At 49.4% G+C, this 20,911-nt stretch overlaps 1 protein-coding gene across 3 annotated transcripts in view; it reads left to right on the top strand.

Moving 5' to 3' along the window:
• Positions 1-20,911, top strand: part of LRRC28 (leucine rich repeat containing 28) — a 130,173-nt gene that overhangs the window by 11,281 nt on the left and 97,981 nt on the right. For all 3 annotated transcript variants that reach the window (XM_063925708.1, XM_063925709.1, XM_063925710.1), the window contains exon 2: positions 403-624. In XM_063925708.1, coding sequence (XP_063781778.1) covers positions 457-624 — 168 coding nt within the window. In that variant the 5' untranslated portion in view covers positions 403-456. The remainder of the gene's footprint in view (positions 1-402; positions 625-20,911) is intronic.

Here is a 20,911-nt window from a genome sequence, read left to right as displayed (position 1 = left end):
GCTGCTCTTAACCCACCTCCATGTGCCGTCTCCTCTGAGTGCTGCGTTTACAGGAGAATATCGCGGTGTCAGTGGATATCAAAATGAGCTCTCTGCTGTGTGGCCGCTGACACTGCAAGCTATTTGAGGACCCAGAATACAGGGCATCATATGGCTTTGTGGGGTGTGACATGCACGGTGTTATCGGTGGTCATACATTAGGGCCCATCAATGCACGCGTAATTCTCATTAAGTCCCCTTATTGTATTCAGAGAAGATGGCAGAAAGGGACATGGGGCAGCTATTGGGGGCAGGATGGCTGACCCAGTAGTGGCATCCATGTCTCCTCCTATAACTTGTACAGCGATGCACTAACTAAATTTTATTTTTAAATGTAACTATTTTGTCTATGTTGTCTTTAAGATGAATTGAGATGTTGACGAGCAGTGTGTCCACTTGGATGGATCCCAGAGAATCATGGCTTCTGAACTCTGCCAGACCATCTCTGTGGCCAAGCTGGAAAGACACAAGAATCTCTTCTTAAATTACCGCAATTTAAACCATTTTCCTCTGGAACTGCTTAAGGATGAGGGTCTACAGTATCTTGAGAGACTTTATATGAAAAGAAACTCTTTAACCACACTGGTAGGTAAAAATGATATTGTTAAAATAATTTGTGGGATTTGGGATTTTGTCTTGTTATTTGGCCCATGGTGCTTTGTGCAGAGCACCCGTTCTTGAGATACCACCCTTGTGCCATTATGCAGTTAGTTGGTCATTCATTTATTATTTATATTTATTAACCGTTTCTTATATAGCGCTTTACAATTGATTAAGACTTTATATTAGCTGTACTGACAACATAGGGCCAAATTCAGACCTGATCGCTGTTGTGCGAAATCGCACAGCGAATGACTGTAAGCACCACATTTCGCAGGCGCGAGCCCAAACAGCGACAGATTGGTGCTAAAATTTTAATCGCTAGGCGTATGCAAGGCAATTGACAGGAAGTGGACATTTGTGGGTGGTAACTGGACATTTTCTGGGAGTGTCAGGAAAAACGCAGGCGTTCCCAAGTGTTTTCTAGGAGGGTGTGCGACGTCCACTCCAGCCAGAACAGCCTGTTTCTATCGCACTGTAGGAGTAAGTCCTGAGCTACACACAGACTGGAAAAATCACTCGATAGTGAGTTGCGAACCGATTTTGCAGATGTCTGCTGTCTGGTGAAGTGTTTGCACGGCATACGCATGCATTCGCACACCTGCACGGAGCAGGTTTTCACTCGTGGGCGGCGACTTTCTTATTGCAGACCTCTGCAAATTTGCAGAGGAGTGATCAGTTCTCAGTTAGGCCCATAATGCAAAAGACAGAGCAGCCACACTTTTTTATTTTTATTTTATTTTAAATATATGATGTGCCTGTGAGAATAGCAGAAGATGGTAATTACATGGTCCTGTTACATAGATATCCAGCTTGTCTTGCACTCGCATTCCAGGTCTCATTTTCTGCAAAAAGTTTTTAATAGGACTGCCGAACAGAGAATAATTATTGCCTTGTAAAAGCAGCACTAGTTACATTACATTACATTACATACATGTGGAAGATGCCATATCTTGACGCAGTTTGAGATATTTGGCATTTTATTTACATTTACTGTGCAGCTTCATGTCAACTATAGTTCCCTCTTCCCAGTCGTTCAGACAGATATACTGCTTCCACTGTCCTTTATTACACTTACGCCAGCTGCTCCCAGGCTGATGTGGCTTCTCCATCTGAGCGATTAGATTCATGTTGAACTTGGCCAAAAAGGGCGCTCAAAAGAATGAGATCAGCCGTCCATGCCAAATAACAAGATCACTTCCAGCCCATCTGTGGCCGGTTCATGCGGCTGTAGAAAGACAGCACACTTGGGCCAATAGTGGTAATCTTCAAACCACATTTAATAACCTACTCATGTGATTGATCTTAATTGGGTTTAGTTACCATTTCTGTTACGTCCTAGTAGATACTGGGGATCTGTTCTTTAGTACCATGGGGTATAGATTGGGTTCACTTGAGCCTGGCACTTTAAAAAGCCTTTAGTGCAGGTCTGGCCACCTTGTGGCTTTCCAGCTGTTGTGAAACTACACATCCCAGCATGCCCTGCCACAGTTTTGCTATTAGGGAATGTTAAAACTGTGGCAGTACATGCTGGGATATGTAGTTTCACAACAGCTGGAGAGCCACAGGTTGGCCAGGCATACTTTAGTGTGTGTATGTGTGTGCTGGCTCCCCCCCTCTATGCCCCTCCTACCAGACTCGGTTTAGAAAAATGTGCCCAAGGAGCCGGGTGCATTTCTCTGGAGCTCCGGAGAGTTTCCTTTATTTTTTTTCTCTGACGTCCTAGTGGATGCTGGGGACTCCGTCAGGACCATGGGGAATAGCGGCTCCGCAGGAGACAGGGCACAAAAGTAAAAGCTTTAGGATCAGGTGGTGTGCACTGGCTCCTCCCCCTATGACCCTCCTCCAAGCCTCAGTTAGATTTTTGTGCCCGGCCGAGAAGGGTGCAATCTAGGTGGCTCTCCTAAAGAGCTGCTTAGAGTAAAAGTTTTGTTAGGTTTTTTTATTTTCAGTGAGTCCTGCTGGCAACAGGCTCACTGCATCGAGGGACTTAGGGGAGAGAAGTGAACTCACCTGCGTGCAGGATGGATTGGCTTCTTAGGCTACTGGACACCATTAGCTCCAGAGGGAGTCGGAACACAGGTCTCACCCTGGGGTTCGTCCCGGAGCCGCGCCGCCGACCCCCTTGCAGATGCCGAAAAGTGAAGAGGTCCAGAAACCGGCGGCAGAAGACTTTTCAGTCTTCATAAGGTAGCGCACAGCACTGCAGCTGTGCGCCATTGTTGTCAGCACACTTCATAGCAGCGGTCACTGAGGGTGCAGGGCGCTGGGGGGGGCGCCCTGGGCAGCAATGATAGTACCTTATTCTGGCTAAAAATACATCACATATAGCCCCTGGGGGCTATATGGATGTATTTAACCCCTGCCAGGTCTCAGAAAAACGGGAGAAGAAGCCCGCCGAAAAGGGGGCGGGGCCTATTCTCCTCAGCACACAGCGCCATTTTCCCTCACAGAAATGCTGGTGGGAAGGCTCCCAGGCTCTCCCCTGCACTGCACTACAGAAACAGGGTTAAAACAGAGAGGGGGGGCACTTATTTGGCGATATGACTATATATATTAAAATGCTATAAGGGAAAAACACTTATATAAAGGTTGTCCCTGTATAATTATAGCGTTTTTGGTGTGTGCTGGCAAACTCTCCCTCTGTCTCCCCAAAGGGCTAGTGGGGTCCTGTCCTCTATCAGAGCATTCCCTGTGTGTGTGCTGTGTGTCGGTACGTGTGTGTCGACATGTATGAGGACGATGTTGGTGAGGAGGCGGAGCAATTGCCTGTAATGGTGATGTCACTCTCTAGGGAGTCGACACCGGAATGGATGGCTTATTTAAGGAATTACGTGATAATGTCAACACGCTGCAAGGTCGGTTGACGACATGAGACGGCCGGCAAACCAATTAGTACCTGTCCAGGCGTCTCAAACACCGTCAGGGGCGTTAAAACGTCCTTTTACCTCAGTCGGTCGACACAGACACGGACACTGACTCCAGTGTCGACGGTGAAGAAACAAACGTATTTTCCTTTAGGGCCACACGTTACTTGTTAAGGGCAATGAAGGAGGTGTTACATATTTCTGATACTACAAGTACCACAAAAAAGGGTATTATGTGGAGTGTGAAAAAACTACCTGTAGTTTTTCCTGAATCAGATAAATTAAATGAAGTGTGTGATGATGCGTGGGTTTCCCCCGATAGAAAATTATTGGCGGTATACCCTTTCCCGCCAGAAGTTAGGGCGCGTTGGGAAACACCCCTTAGGGTGGATAAGGCGCTCACACGCTTATCAAAACAAGTGGCGGTACCGTCTCCAGATAGGGCCGCACTCAAGGAGCCAGCTGATAGGAGGCTGGAAAATATCCTAAAAAGTATATACACACATACTGGTGTTATACTGCGACCAGCGATCGCCTCAGCCTGGATGTGCAGCGCTGGGGTGGCTTGGTCGGATTCCCTGACTGAAAATATTGATACCCTTGACAGGGACAGTATTTTATTGACTATAGAGCATTTAAAGGATGCATTTCTATATATGCGAGATGCACAGAGGGATATTTGCACTCTGGCATCAAGAGTAAGTGCGATGTCCATATCTGCCAGAAGTTGTTTATGGACACGACAGTGGTCAGGTGATGCAGATTCCAAACGGCACATGGACGTATTGCCGTATAAAGGAGAAAAAGACAACGTCTTTTCAGCCTCAGTCCTTTCGTCCCCATAAGGGCAAGCGGGCAAAAGGCCAGTCATATCTGCCATGGGATAGAGGAAAGGGAAGAAGACTGCAGCAGGCAGCCCATTCCCAGAAACAGAAGCCCTCCACCGCTTCTGCCAAGTCCTCAGCATGACGCTGGGGCCGTACAAGCGGACTCAGGTGCGGTGGGGGGGGGTCGTCTCAAGAGTTTCAGCACGCAGTGGGCTCACTCGCAAGTGGACCCCTGGATCCTACAAGTAGTATCCCAGGGGTACAGATTGGAAATTCGAGACGTCTCCCCCTCGCAGGTTCCTGAAGTCTGCTTTACCAACGTCTCCCTCCGACAGGGAGGCAGTAGTGGAAACAATTCACAAGCTGTATTCCCAGCAGGTGATAATCAAAGTACCCCTCCTGCAACAAGGAAAGGGGTATTATTCCACACTATATTGTGGTACTGAAGCCAGACGGCTCGGTGAGACCTATTCTAAATCTGAAATAGTTGAACACTTACATACAAAGGTTCAAATCAAGATGGAGTCACTCAGAGCAGTGATAGCGAACCAGGAAGAAGGGGACTATATGGTGTCCCGGGACATCAGGGATGCTTACCTCCATGTCCCAATTTGCCCTTCTCACCAAGGGTACCTCAGGTTCGTGGTACAGAACTGTCACTATCAGTTTCAGATGCTGCCGGTTGGATTGTCCACGGCACCCCGGGTCCTTACCAAGGTAATGGCCGAAATGATGATGATTCTTCAAAGAAAATGGACGATCTCCTGATAGGGGCAAGGTCCAGAGAACAGTTGGAGGTCGGAGTAGCACTATCTCAAGTAGTTCTACGACAGCACGGGTGGATTCTAAATATTCCAAAACCGCAGCTGTTTCCGACGACACGTCTGCTGTTCCTAGGGATGATTCTGGACACAGTCCAGAAAAAGGTGTTTCTCCCGGAGAAGAAAGCCAGGGAGTTATCCGAGCTAGTCAGGAACCTCCTAAAACCAGGAAAAGTGTCAGTGCATCATTGCACAAGGGTCCTGGGAAAAATGGTGGCTTCTTACGAAGCGATTCCATTCGGTAGATTTCACGCAAGAACTTTTCAGTGAGATCTGCTGGAAAAATGGTCCGGATCGCATCTTCAGATGCATCAGCGGATAACCCTGTCTCCAAGGACAAGGGTGTTTCTTCTGCGGTGGCTGCAGAGTGCTCATCTACTAAAGGGCCGCAGACTCGGCATTCAGGACTGGGTCCTGGTGACCACGGATGCCAGCCTGAGAGGCTGGGGAGCAGTCACACAGGGAAAAAATTTTCCAGGGAGTGTGATCAAGTCTGGAGACTTCTCTCCACATAAATATACTGGAGCTAAGGGCAATTTACAATGTTCTAAGCTTAGCAAGACCTCTGCTTCAAGGTCAGCCGGTATTGATCCAGTGGGACAACATCACGGCAGTCGCCCACGTAAACAGACAGGACGGCACAAGAAGCAGGAGGGCAATGGCAGAAACTGCAAGGATTCTTCGCTGGGCGAAAAATCATGTGATAGCACTGTCAGCAGTGTTCATTCCGGGAGTGGACAACTGGGAAGCAGACTTCCTCAGCAGGCACGACCTCCACCCGGGAGAGTGGGGACTTCATCGGGAAGTATTCCACATGATTGTGAACCGTTGGGAAAGACCAAAGGTGGACATGATGGCGTCCCGCCTGAACAAAAAACTGGACAGGTATTGCGCCAGGTCAAGAGACCCTCAAGCAATATCTGTGGACGTTCTGGTAACACCGTGGGTGTACCAGTCGGTGTATGTGTTCCCTCCTCTGCTTCTCATAACCAAGGTACTGAGAATTATAAGACGTAGAGGAGTAAGAACTATACTCGTGGCTCTGGATTGGCCAAGAAGGACGTGGCACCCGGAACTTCAAGAAATGCTCACAGAGGACTCATGGCCTCTGCCACTAAGAAGGGACTTGCTTCAGCAAGTACCAGGTCTGTTCCAAGACTTACCGCGGCTGCGTTTGACGGCATGGCGGTGGAACGCCAGATCCTAAGGGAAAAAGACATTCCGGAAGAGGTCATTCCTACCCTGGTCAAAGCCAGGAAGGAGGTGACCGCAAAACATTATCACCACATGTGGCGAAAATATGTTGCGTGGTGTGAGGCCAGGAAGGCCCCACGAAGAAATTTCAACTCGGTCGATTCCTGCATTTCCTGCAAACAGAAGTGTCTATGGGCCTCAAATTGGGGTCCATTAAGGTTCAAATTTCGGCCCTGTAAATTTTCTTCCAGAAAGAATTGGCTTCAGTTCCTGAAGTCCAGAAGTTTGTCAAGGGAGTATTGCATATACAACCCCCTTTTTGTGCCTCCAGTGGCACTGTGGGATCTCAACGTAGTTCTGGGATTCCTCAAATCCCATTTTAAACCGCTCAAATCTGTGGATTTGAAATATCTCACATGGAAAGTGACCATGCTGTTGAGTGTCAGAATTGGCGGCTTTGTCTCACAAAAGCCATATCTGATTGTCCATTCGGACAGGGCAGAACTGCGGACTCGTCCCCAGTTTCTTCCTAAGGTGGTTTCAGCGTTTCACCTGAACCAGCTTATTGTGGTACCTACGGCTACTAGGGACTTGGAGGACTCCAAGTTGCTAGATGTTGTCAGGGCCCTGAAAATATAGGTTTCCAGGACGGCTGGAGTCAGGAAAACTGACTCGCTGTTATCCTGTATGCACCCAACAAACTGGGTGCTCTTGCTTCTAAGCAGACGATTGCTCGTTGGATTTGTAGCACATTTCAACTTGCACATTCTGTGGCAGGCCTGCCACAGCCTAAATCTGTCAAGGCCCATTCCACAAGGAAGGTGGGCTCATCCTGGGCGGCTGCCCGAGGGGTCTCGGCATTACAACTCTGCCGAGCAGCTACGTGGTCGGGGGAGAACACGTTTGTAAAATTCTACAAATTTGATACCCTGGCTAAAGAGGACCTGGAGTTCTCTCATTCGGTGCTGCAGAGTCATCCGCACTCTCCCGCCCGTTTGGGAGCTTTGGTATAATCCCCATGGTCCTGACGGAGTCCCCAGCATCCACTAGGACGTCAGAGAAAATAAGATTTTACTTACCGATAAATCTATTTCTCGTAGTCCGTAGTGGATGCTGGGCGCCCATCCCAAGTGCGGATTGTCTGCAATACTTGTACATAGTTATTGTTACAAAAATCGGGTTATTATTGTTGTGAGCCATCTTTTCAGAGGCTCCGCTGTTATCATGCTGTTAACTGGGTTCAGATCACAGGTTGTACAGTGTGATTGGTGTGGCTGGTAGGAGTCTTACCCGGGATTCAAAATCCTTCCTTATTGTGTACGCTCGTCCGGGCACAGTATCCTAACTGAGGCTTGGAGGAGGGTCATAGGGGGAGGAGCCAGTGCACACCACCTGATCCTAAAGCTTTTACTTTTGTGCCCTGTCTCCTGCGGAGCCGCTATTCCCCATGGTCCTGACGGAGTCCCCAGCATCCACTACGGACTACGAGAAATAGATTTATCGGTAAGTAAAATCTTATTATTTCTCTGACGTCCTAGTGGATGCTGGGAACTCCGTAAGGACCATGGGGAATAGCGGCTCCGCAGGAGTCTGGGCACATCTAAAGAAAGCTTTAGGATCACCTGGTGTGCACTGGCTCCTCCCCCTATGACCCTCCTCCAAGCCTCAGTTAGATTTCTGTGCCCGACGAGAAGGGTGCACACTAGGGGCTCTCCTGAGCTCTTTGTGAAAGTTTTAGTTTAGGTTTATTATTTTCAGTGAGACCTGCTGGCAACAGGCTCACTGCATCGAGGGACTAAGGGGAGAAGAAGCGAACTCACCTGCGTGCAGAGTGGATTGGGCTTCTTGGCTACTGGACATTAGCTCCAGAGGGACGATCACAGGTTCAGCCTGGATGGGTCCCGGAGCCGCGCCGCCGGCCCCCTTACAGAGCCAGAAGAGCGAAGAGGTCCGGAAAATCGGCGGCAGAAGACGATCCTGTCTTCAGATAAGGTAGCGCACAGCACCGCAGCTGTGCGCCATTGCTCTCAGCACACTTCACACTCCGGTCACTGAGGGTGCAGGGCGCTGGGGGGGCAGCGCCCTGAGACGCAATAAATCGATAAAAACCTTATATGGCTAAAATAAATGCATCACATATAACTCCTGGGCTATATGGATGCATTTAACCCCTGCCAAAACATACAGAAAAACGGATGATAGGCTCCGCCCCTTTCTCGGCGTCCTTATCTCCTCAGCACACTGGCGCCATTTTCCCTCACAGCTCAGTTGGAGGGAAGCTCCCTGGCTCTCCCCTGCAGTCACTACACTACAGAAAGGGGTTAAAAAAGAGAGGGGGGCACAAATTAGGCGCAGTATAAACAATACAGCAGCTATAAAGGGAAAAACACTTATATAAGGTTATCCCTGTATATGGGTGGTCTTCTGTTTGCCGGCGGTCGGGCTCCCGGCGCTCAGTATACCGGCGCCGGGAGCCCGACAGCCGGAATACCGACAGTTATTTTCCCTCGTGGGGGTCCACGACCCCCATAGAGGGAGAATAAAATAGTGTGGCGCGCGTAGCGCGCCACCGTGCCCGTAGCGTAGCGAGCCCGCAAGGGGCTCATTTGCGCTCGCCAAGCTGTCGGTAAGCCGGCGGTCGGGCTCCCGGCGCCGGGATGCTGGTCGCCGGGAGCCCGACCGCCGGCCAGCCGTAGTGAACCCCCTGTATATATATAGCGCTCTGGTGTGTGCTGGCAAACTCTCCCTCTGTCTCCCCAAAGGGCTAGTGGGTCCTGTCCTCTATCAGAGCATTCCCTGTGTGTGTGCTGTGTGTCGGTACGTTTGTGTCGACATGTATGAGGAGAAAAATGATGTGGAGACGGAGTAGAGTGTCTGTAATAGTGTTGTCACCCCCTAGGGGGTCGACACCTGAGTGGATGTACTGTTGAAATTGCGTGACAGTGTCAGCTTTGTATAAAAGACAGTGGTTGACATGAGACAGCCGGCTACCCAGCTTGTGCATGTCCAGACGTCTCATACAGGGGCTCTAAAGCGCCCGTTACCTCAGATACAGACGCCGACACGGATACTGACTCCTGTGTCGACGGTGAAGAGACAACCGTGATTTCCAATAGGGCCACACATTGCATGATTGAGGCAATGGAAAATGTTTACACTTTTCTGATAATATGAATACCACCGAAAAAAGGGGTATTATGTTTGGTGAGGAAAAACTTCCTGTAGTTTTCCTGAATCTGAAAAATAAAATGAGGTGTGTGATGATGCGTGGGTTTCCCCCCGATAATTGATAATTTCTAAAAAGTTATTGGCAGTATACCTTTTCCCGCCAGAGGTTAGGGTGCGTTGGGAAACACCCCCTACGGGGGATAAGGCGCTCACACGCTTGTAAGAACAAGGGCTCTACCCTCTCTTGAGATGGCCGCCCTTAAGGATCCTGCTAATAAAAAGCAGGAGGGTATCCTAAAATGTATTTACACACATACTGGTGTTATACTGCGACCAGCAATCGCCTCAGCCTGGCTGTGCAGTGCTGGGTTGGCGTGGTCGGATTCCCTGACTGGAAATATTGATATCCTAGATAAGGACAGTATATTATTGCCTATAGAGCAATTAAAAGATGCATTTCTATATATGCATGATGCACAGCGGAATATTTGCCGACTGGCATCAAGTATAAGTGCGTTGTATTCTACCAGTAAAGTGGTCAGGGATTCCAAACGGCATTTGGAAGTATTGCCTTAAAAAAGGGGATGTACCCTAGGTCGCCTCTCAAAATAAGACGCCGTATTATCAGGCGCAGTCCTGGTTGGCAAGCGGACAAAAGGGTTCCTCTTTTCTGCTCGTGACAGAGGGAGAGGAAAATGGCTGCAGAGATCAGCCAGTTCCCAGGAACAGAAACCCTTTTCCGCCTCTGCCAAGCCCTCAGTATGACGCTAGGGCTTTACAAGTTCAGGCACGGTGGGGGCCCGTTCTCAATGAATTTCAGTGCGCAGTGGGCTCACTCGCAAGTAGACCCCTGGATCCTTCAGGTAATATTTCAGGGGTACAAATTGGAATTCGAGACGTATTCCCCTCGCCGTTTCCAAAAGTCTGTTTTACCGACGTCTCCCGCTGACAGGGAGGCAGTTTTGGAAGCCAGTCACAAGCTGTATTCCCAGCAGGTGATAATTAAGGTACCCCTCCTGCAACAGGGAACGGGGTATTATTCCACACTATTGTGGTACCGAAGCCAGACGGCTCGGTGAGACCGATTTTAAAATCTAAAATCTTTGAACACTTACATACAGAGGTTCAAATTCAAAATTGAGTCACTCAGAGCAGTGATTGCAAACCTGGAAGAAGGGGACTACATGATGTCTCGGGACATCAAGGATGCTTACCTTCATGTCAAAATTTACCCTTCTCACCAAGGGTATCTCAGGTTATGGTACAGAACTGTCACTATCAGTTCAGACGCTGCCGTAGGGATGGTCCACGGCACCCCGGGTCTTTACTGAGGTAATGACCGAAATGATGATATTCCTTCGAAGGAAGGGAATTTTAGTTATCCTTTACTTGGACGATTCCCTGATAAGGGTAAGATCCAGGGAACAGTTGGAGATCGGTGTAGCACTATCTCAGGTAGTGTTGCGGCAGCACGATTGGATTCTCAATATTCCAAAATCGCAGCTGGTTCCGACGACTTGTCTTCTGTTCCTAGAGATGATCCTGGACACAGTCCAGAAAGAAGGTGTTTCTCCCGGAGGAGAAAGCCAGGGAGTTATCCGAGCTAGTCAGGAACCTCCTAAAACCGAACCAAGTCTCAGTGCATCAATGCACAAGGGTTCTGGGTAAAAATGGTGGCTTCCTACGAAGTAATCCCATTCGTCAGATTCCACGCAAGACTTTCCAGTGGAACCTACTGGACAAATGGTCCGGGTCGCATCTTCAGATGCATCAGCGGATAACCCTGTCACCAGGGACAAGGGTATCCCTCCTGTGGTGGTTGCAGAGTGCTCATCTTCTAGAGGGCCGCAGATTCGGCATTCGGGACTGGGTCCTGGTGACCACGGATGCCAGCCTGCGAGGCTGGGGAGCAGTCACACAGGGAAGGAATATCCAGGGCTTATGGTCAAGCCTGGAGACATCACTTCACATAAATATCCTGAAGCTAAGGGCCATTTACAATGCTCTAAGCTTAGCAAGACCTCTGCTTCAAGGTCAGCCGGTGTTGATCCAGTCGGACAACGTTACGGCAGTCACCCACGTAAACAGACAGGGTGCCACAAGAAGCAGGAGGGCAATGGCAGAAGCTGCAAGGATTCTTCGCTGGGCGAAAAACCATGTGATAGCACTGTCAGCAGTTTTCATTCCGGGAGTGGACAACTGGGAAGCAGATTTCCTCAGCACGACCTCCACCCGGGAGAGTAGGGACTTCACCCAGAAGTCTTCCACATGATTATAAACCGTTGGGAAAAACTCGACAGGTATTGCGCCAGGTCAAGGGACCCTCAGGCAATAGCTGTAGATGCTCTGGTAACACCGTGGGTGTACCAATCAGTGTATGGGTTCCCTCCTCTGCCTCTCATACCCAAGGTACTGAGATTGATAAGATGGAGAGGAGTAAGCACTATATTAGTGGCTCCGGATTGGCCAAGAAGGACTTGGTTACCGGAACCTCAAGAGATGCTCACGGAGGATCCGTGGCCTCTACCTCTAAGAAGGGACCTGCTCCAGCAAGGACCTTGTCTGTTCCAAGACTTACCGCGGCTGCGTTGACGGCATGGCGGTTGAACGCCGGATCCTGAAGGAAAAAGGCATTCCGGATGAAGTCATCCCTATCCTGATAAAAGCCAGGAAGGATGTAACCGCAAAACATTATCACCGCATTTGGCGAAAATATGTTGCGTGGTGCGAGGCCAGTAAGGCTCGACGGAGGAAATTCAACTGGGTCGATTCCTACATTTCCTGCAAACAGGAGTATCTATGGGCCTGAAATTGGGGTCCATTAAGGTTCAAATTTCGGCTCTGTCAATTTTCTTCCAAAAAAAAAAAAAAAAAAAAGAACTAGCTTCAGTCCCTGAAGTTCAGACATTTGTTAAAGGGGTACTGCATATACAGCCTCCTTTTGTGCCTTCAGTGGCACTTTGGGATCTCCAGGTGGTTTTTGGGTTCCAAAAGTCACATTGGTTTGACCCACTTAAATCTGTGGAGTTAAAATATCTCGCAGAAAAAGTGGTCATGCTGTTGGCTCTGGCCTGGGCCAGGCGCGTGTCAGAATTGGTGGCTTTATCCTGTAAAAGCCCTTATCTGATTTTCCATTCGGACAGGGCGGAATTGAGGACTCGTCCTCAGTTTCTCCCTAAGGTGTTTTCAGCGTTCACCTGAACCAAACCTATTGTGGTGCCTGCGGCTACTAGGGACTTGGAGGACTCCAAGTTGCTAGACGTTGTCAGGACCCGGAAAATATATATGTTTCCAGGACGGCTGGAGTCAGGAAATCTGACTCGCTGTTTATCCTGTATGCAACGAACTAGCTGGGTGCTCCTGCTTCTAAGCAGACGATTGCTCGTTGGATTTGTAGTACAATTCAGCTTGCACATTCTGTGGCAGGCCTGCCACAGCCAAAAATCTGTAAATGCCCACTCCACAAGGAAGGTGGGCTCATCTTGGGCAGCTGCCCGAGGGGTCTCGGCTTTACAACTTTGCCGAGCAATTACTTGGTCAGGAGCAAATACGTTTGTAAAATTCTACAAATTTGATACCCTGGCTGAGGAGGACCGGGAGTTCTCTCATTGGGTGCTGCAGAGTCATCCGCACTCTCCCGCCCGTTTGGGAGCTTTGGTATAATCCCCATGGTCCTTACGGAGTTCCCAGCATCCACTAGGACGTCAGAGAAAATAAGAATTTACTTACCGATAATTCTATTTCTCGTAGTCCGTAGTGGATGCTGGGCTCCCATCCCAAGTGCGGATTGTCTGCAATACTGGTACATAATTATTGTTACCAAAAAAATTCGGGTTATTGCTGTAGTGAGCCATCTTTTCTAGAGGCTCCTCTATTATCATGCTGTTAACTGGGTTCAGATCACAAGTTGTACAGTGTGATTGGTGTGGCTGGTATGAGTCTTACCCGGGATTCAAAATCCTTCCTTATTGTGTACGCTCGTCCGGGCACAGTATCCTAACTGAGGCTTGGAGGAGGGTCATAGGGGGAGGAGCCAGTGCACACCAGGTGATCCTAAAGCTTTCTTTAGATGTGCCCAGACTCCTGCGGAGCCGCTATTCCCCATGGTCCTTACGGAGTTCCCAGCATCCACTACGGACTACGAGAAATAGAATTATCGGTAAGTAAATTCTTATTTTTAGTTCTTAATTTTCAGGTAGTACTGGTTGGCAACCAGTCTACCTGCTTCGTGGGACTTAGAGGGGGGACCGAACTAACCTCCTGAGGGTTAATGGTCTGTAATCCGAGCTGACAGGACACTGAGCTCCTGAGGTGCTGTTTCACACACCACACTGTGTGCCCACACCAGCGACTAGCCGCCATCCTCTAACAGATGCCGACGATCGTCAGGTGCAGTGAGTGATGACACCCGTGTCCTGGTTAGCGGGTACCCGGTGCGGTTTGGTGGCATGTCACGGGCCACGAGCTGCGGTGCCTGCATCGGACTACACTGTCTCAGCGGGCATAGGCTCCACAGTGCTCACTGTCATTAGGCTTTGTGTGTACTGTTTTCTAATACTTCAGCCAGTATAAACATTTGTGGGACCGCGTGCCATTCCAGGGGCGGGGCTTCCCGGAGAGCGGGACCAGATGCGGGAAGGCACCATTTCCTGGATTTCCAGAGCCTTTTCCTGCTCATCAAGGCTGCATGCATGCTGCTCCTCCACGGGCCCACACTGTTGCAGATTCTGTACTGGTACCAGGGGGTCATAGCAGGGGGGGAAGCACATCAGGGGTAGCGACGCTGCACATCTATAAGGTTATATACATATTTTCACACACTGCGCCGCTGTGTTCTGTGTCACTCCAGAGGCGCTCTAGGGTCTGTGTGGGGGTGTTTTTTCAGTGAGCTGCGCTGTACTACAGTTGTGTACAATATGTCTGTTGACATTGTTATGTGTGCTGCTTGTAACTCTACTCCTTCAGTGGGGTCCCTCGTGTGAACAATGCTCCTTATCTCCACAGGAACACAGTTCACATGCACCTGACTGGCTAGATACTTTTAAAAGCATGATTCAGAATGTGAATTCAGAATTAGCTGCTGCTAAAAAGGAGAGACAGGTGTTAACAGTCTATTGATTGTGTGGCCAATACCAGAAAGGCTTCTCAGCGCCCTCTGTTGGTTTCACATAAACGCTCACTGCCACAGGTGCTCCAGTCTGATTCTGATCAGCCTGATGTGGATGATGATGATATGGATGAGTACAGCTCTCTGTCCCCTGGGGTGGAGGCCCTCATTTATTCTGTAAGAAAGTTTCTTCACATACCAGATAAGGAAGCAGAACCAGATGAGGAGTTGTACTTTAATGTTAGACCCAAGACCTCCGCCACAATTCCTGTGTCTAAGTAATTAAACTCCCTGGCCAGGGAGGCATGGGTGAACCCTGACAAATTTAAAACTCCTCAGAGGTTTTTATCTACTTTTCTCATACGTCCTAGAGGATGCTGGGGACGACATCAAGACCATGGGGTATAGACGGGATCCGCAGGAGACATGGGCATTCTAAAGATTTTTCATTGGGTGTGAACTGGCTCCTCCCTCTATGCCCCTCCTCCAGACCTCAGTTTTAGAAATGTGCCCAGGTCGACTGGATGCACTCTGAGGAGCTCTACTGAGTTTCTCTCTGAGGGCGTTGTGGATTCGCCAGTGGAATGCTGATGTAGATTCCAAAATTAAATATGGAGGCTCTCCCATATAAAGGTGAGGCCTTGTTTGGTGATGGGCTGGATGCGTTAGTCTCGGCGGCTACCGCAGGTAAGTCGACATTCTTGCCTTATGCTCCTACACCGGCGAAAAAGACATCACTCTCACATACAGTCATTTCGGCCCAACAAATACAAAAAGGCCAAAGGTCTCCCCTTTTTTTGCAGGTAGGGGAAGAGCAAAAGGAAAGAAATCCGCAGCGTCTCCCGGATTGCAGGAGCAGAAGTCCACCCCTGCTTCTGTCAAATCTGCAGCATAATGCTGGGACTCCCTTGCGGGAGTCCACTCGGGTGGGAGCACGTCTGAAACTTTTCAGCCAAATCTGGATTCAATCTGGCCTGAACCAATGAGTCTTACAAATAGTGTCCCATGGGTACAAACTAGAGTTTCAAGACGTTCCCCCCCCCCCCCCCCCCCCATGCCGATTTTTCAAATCGACCTTGCCAGTTTCTCTTCCGGGAAGAGAGGCAGTAACAACGGCAATTCAAAAATTGTCAGGATCAGGTCATTGCCCTGGTACCCTTGGCACAGTAAGGAGAAGGTTTTTTTTATTCAAGCCTCTTCATAGTTCTGAAGCCGGATAGCTCGGTCAGACCGATTTTAAACCTGAAAATCTGAATCTCTTCCTGAAAAGGTACAAGTTCAAGATGGAATCCCTGAGGGTAGAGATTTCCAGTCTGGAAGAGGAGGACTTCGTGTCAGTAGACATAAAAGATGCTTACTTGCATGTTCCCATTTATCCTCCTCACCAAGCTTATCTGAGATTCGCAGTACAGGATTGCCATTACCAGTTTCAGACGTTGCCGTTCGAACTCTCCACGGCACCGAGGGTATTCACCAAGGTGATGGCGGAGATGATGGTCCTCCTTCGTTAAAAAGGAGTCAATATAATTCCTTATCTGGACGATCTCCTGATAAAAGCGAGATCCAGGGAACAGTTGGTGCAGAACATCGCACTCTCCCTGTCAATACTCCAACAACACGGTTGGATCATGAATTTTCCAAAGTCGCAGTTGGAACAGACTACAAGATTGTCCTTTTTAGGGATGATTCTGGACAAAGAAGTACGGAGAGTTTTTCTTCCAGTGGAAAAGGCTCTGGAAATCCAGAAAATGGTCAAACAAATATTGAAACCAACAAGCGTGTTGATCTATCAATGCATTCGGTTGTTGGGGAAAATGGTAGCGGCCTACGAGGTCATACAGTTTGGTCGATTTCATGCCAGAGTTTTCCAGTGGGACCTGTTGGACAAGTGGTCCGGATGCCACCTACACATACACCGGAAAATAATCCTGTCCCCCAAAGCCAGGATTTCGCTCCTGTGGTGACTACACAGTTCTCACCTACTAGAGGGACGCAGGTTTGGGATTCACGACTGGGTCCTAATAACCACAGATGCAAGTCTCCGAGGCTGGAGAGCTGTCACACAGGGAGAAAGCTTCCAAGGAAAATGGTCAAGTCAGGAAGCCTGCCTTCACATAAACGTTCTGGAATTGAGTCATTTACAACGGCCTTCTTCAAGTGGTACATCTTCTTCAAGATCCCGTGCAGATCCAGTCGGACAATGTAACAGCAGTCGCGTACATAAACAGGCAAGGCGGAACAAAAAGCAGAGCGGCAATGGCAGAGGTGATAAGGATTCTCCTCTGGGCAGAAAGACATGTTAGAGCTCTGTCAGCAATTTTTATTCCGGGAGTGGACAACTGGGAAGAAGATTTCCTCAACAGACACTATCTCCATCCAGGAGAGTGGGGCCTCCACCAAGAAGTCATCGCAGAGGTGACGAGTCTTTGGGGAGTTCCTCAAGTAGACATGATGGCATCTCGTCTAAACAAGAAGCTTCAGAGATATTGTTTCAGGTCGAGTGACCCTCAAGCAATAGCAGTGGATACACTGGTGACCCAGTGGGTGTTTCGGTCGGTATATGTTTTCCCTCCACTTCCACTGATTCCAAAAGTTCTCAAAATAATAATAAGAACAAGAGTTTGAGCAATCTTCATTGCCCCAGACTGGCCAAGGAGGGCTTGGTATCCAGATCTTCAGGAGTTGCTCATAGAAGATCCTCGGCCTCTTTCTCCTCGAGAGGACCTACTACAGCAGGTGCCGTGTGTGTATCAAGACTTACCGCAGCTACGTTTGACGGCATGGCTGTTGAGTGTCGGATCCTAGCCCGAAAGGGTATTCCCAAGGAAGTCATCCCCACTCTTCTTCAGGCCAGGAAAGGAGTAATGTCTAAACATTACCACCGTATTTGGAGAAAATATGTGTCTTGGTGTGAATCCAAGAAGGCTCCTACGGAAGAGTTTGAGTTGGGACGTTTTCTCCATTTTCTGCAGGCTGGTGTGGATGCGGGCCTTAGATTGGGGTCAATCAAGGTCCAAATTTCGGCCTTATAAGTTTTTATTTCAAAAACAATTGGCCTCCTTTCCAGAAGTTCAGACGTTCGTGAAAGGGGTTCTGCACATCCAGCCTCCATTTGTGCTTCCAGTGGCACCATGGGACCTTAATGTGGTGTTGCAGTTCCTTCAATCGGGTTGGTTTGAGCCTCTACAAGAAATAGAGTTGAAGTTTCTCACTTGGAAATTGGTGATGCTTTTGGCGTTGGCATCCGCAAGGCGGGTGTCTGAATTGGGGGCCTTGTCCCACAAGAGCCCTTACCTGGTCTTCCATGAAGATAGGGCAGAGTTGAGAACTCGTCAACATTTTCTTCCAAAGGTGGTTTCCTCTTTCCACATAAACCAACCTATTGTGGTGCCAGTTGCTATTGACACGTTCGCTGAGTCAAAGTCTCTAGATGTGGTTAGAGCTTTGAAGATTTATGTCGCTAGAACAGCTTGAATACTGAAAACAGAGGTTTTGTTTGTCCTGTATGCTCCCAACAAGATTGGGTGTCCTGCTTCCAAGCAGACTATTGCGCGCTGGATCAGAGGTACGATTCAGCAAGCTCATTCCACGGCTGGATTGCCGTTACCGATGTCGGTGAAGGCCCATTCTACTAGGAAGGTGGGCTCCTCCTGGGCGGCTGCCCGGGGGTGTCTGCATTACAACTTTGCCGAGCAGCTACTTGGTCAGGGTCAAACACATTTGCAAAATTCTACAAGTTTGACACCTTGGCCGATGAGGACCTAAAGTTTGGTCAATCGGTGCCGCACTCTCCCGCCCGTACTGGAGCTTTGGTATAGACCCCATGGTCTTGATGACGTCCCCAGCATCCTCTAGGACGTATGAGAAAATAGGATTTTGATAAACCACCTGGTAAATCCTTTTCTCTTAGTCCGTAGAGGATGCTGGGCGCCCATCCCAGTGTGTACTTTACCTGCAGTTTAGTTATTACAGTTACATAAGTTGTGTTATCTTGGTTTCAGCATGTTGCTGCAATTAGTTCATGCCTGTTGGCGTGTGTTATGTTGAATGCCATGTGTGCGGCATGGTTGAGGGTGTGAGTTGGTAGATATCTCACCACTAGTTAAGCAATTCCTTTCCTCGAAATGTCAGTCTCCCTGGGCACAGTTCCTACAACTGAGGTCTGGAGGAGGGGCATAGAGGGAGGAGCCAGTTCACACCCAATGAAAAGTCTTTGGAGTGCCCATGTCTCCTGCGGATCCTGTCTATACCCCATGGTCTTGATGTCATCCCCAGCATCCTCTACAGCAGGGGTGGCCAACCAGTCAGTGACAAAGAGCCAAAAAACCTTGTTAGGTACGTCAAAGAGCCGACATCGAGCCAATGGCGCGCATGCAAAAATGGAATGTGGCCTTGTGCCTGCTAGACCACACCCCTGGTATAAAATCCATTGAAAAAGCCAGAATGACATAAAATACATATTTAAAGCCAAATCCATTGAAAAAGCCACTTTCACATAATAAACTTCAGCTCCCCCATGTGTCACTCCAGCCAGCTCCCCCATGTGTCACTCCTGCTAGCACCCTCCTATGTCACTCCAGCCAGCTCACCGTCTCACTCCAGCCAGCTCTCCCATGTGTCACTACTGCCAAGACCCTGCTGTGTCACTCCAGCCAACACCCTCCTGTCACTCCAGCCAGCTCTTTCATGTGTCACTCCTGCTAGCACCCTCCTATGTCACTCCAGCCAGCTCTCCCATGTGTCACTACTGCCAAGACTCTGCTGTGTAACTCCAGCCAGGTCTCCCATGTGTCACTCCAGCCAACACCCTCCTGTCACTCCAGCCAGCTCTCCCATGTGTCACTCCAGCCAACACCCTCCTGTCACTCCAGCCAGCTCTTCCATGTGTCACTCCTGCTAGCACCCTCCTATGTCACTCCAGCCAGCTCCCCCGTGTCACTCCTGCCAGCTCTCCCATGTGTCACTACTGCCAAGACCCTGCTGTGTCACTCCAGCCAGGTCTCCCATGTGTCACTCCAGCCAACACCCTCCTGTCACTCCAGCCAGCTCTCCCATGTGTCACTCCAGCCAACACCCTCCTGTCACTCCAGCCATCTCTTCCATGTGTCACTCCTGCTAGCTCCCTACTATGTCACTCCAGCCAGCTCTCCCATGTGTCATTCCTGCTACCACCCTCCTATGTCAATCCAGCCAGCTCTCCCATGTGTCACTCCTGCCAACACCCTCCTGTCACTCCAGCCAGCTCTTCCATGTGTCACTCCTGCTACCACCCTCCTATGTCACTCCAGCCAGCTCTCCCATGTGTCACTCCTACCAACACCCTCCTGTCACTCCAGCCAGCTCTTCCATGTGTCACTCCTGCTACCACCCTCCTATGTCACTCCAACCAGCTCTCCCGTGTGTCACTACTTCCAGAACCCTCCTGTGTCACTCCTGCCAGCACCCTCCTGTGTCTCTCCAGCCAGCTCTGCCATGTGTCACTCTAGCCCACCCTCATGTATCACTACAGCCCCCCTCCCCCATCAACTCATGCCATTGCAGCAGTCCCTAATGTTTCCTCTGTTTGCTTGTGGGTATCTCACCTCTAGTATCTGTCTCCTTCAGTTTTAAGTCCCTGTAGTGCTGCTGCGTGTCTGGCTGGAGTGCAGCATTTTCTGTATCTGTTGTGCTCACATGATTTAGAGTGTTGGGAGCCTCATTTGAATAAAGAAAGAGCCACATGCGGCTCAAGAGCCACAGGTTGGCCACCGCTGCTCTACAGAAAAGGATTTACCGGTAGGTTATCAAAATCCTATTTTCCCCTCCCAGCTGAGGACAGGAAGGTATAGGAAAACCTGCCAGCAGTCGATACGCCTGTGTCCAGTGTGTCTAAGAATTTAGTACTGCCGATGCCAGGGGCTATATCCCTAAAAGACCCTGCTGACCTTAAAATTGAAACCACTCTCAAGGCAATATATACAGCAGTGGGCATAGCACAGTGCCCCACCATTGATCTGGCGACTCGCCTGCTTACGGATCATGGGTGGATCCTAAATTTTCAGAAATCTCACCTGGAACCGACCCAACATCTTCAGTTCCTGGGAATGATACTGGATACAGTGTCTCAAAAGGTGTTTCTTTACGATGGACAAGGCCTTGGCTATCCAGCCTGTGGTCCGCTCAGTGCTCCGTCCTCGCAAGGTATCCATACATCTTTGCATGCGCTTGCTGGGCAGGATGGTTGCTGCTTACGAGGCAATCCAATACGGCAGATTTCATGCCCGGCCATTTCAGCTGGATCTGCTGGAC

This window comes from Pseudophryne corroboree, chromosome 6 (genome assembly GCF_028390025.1).
Source record: "Pseudophryne corroboree isolate aPseCor3 chromosome 6, aPseCor3.hap2, whole genome shotgun sequence".
NCBI lineage: Eukaryota > Metazoa > Chordata > Amphibia > Anura > Myobatrachidae > Pseudophryne > Pseudophryne corroboree.
This window is presented reverse-complemented; position numbering and strand designations above follow the sequence as displayed.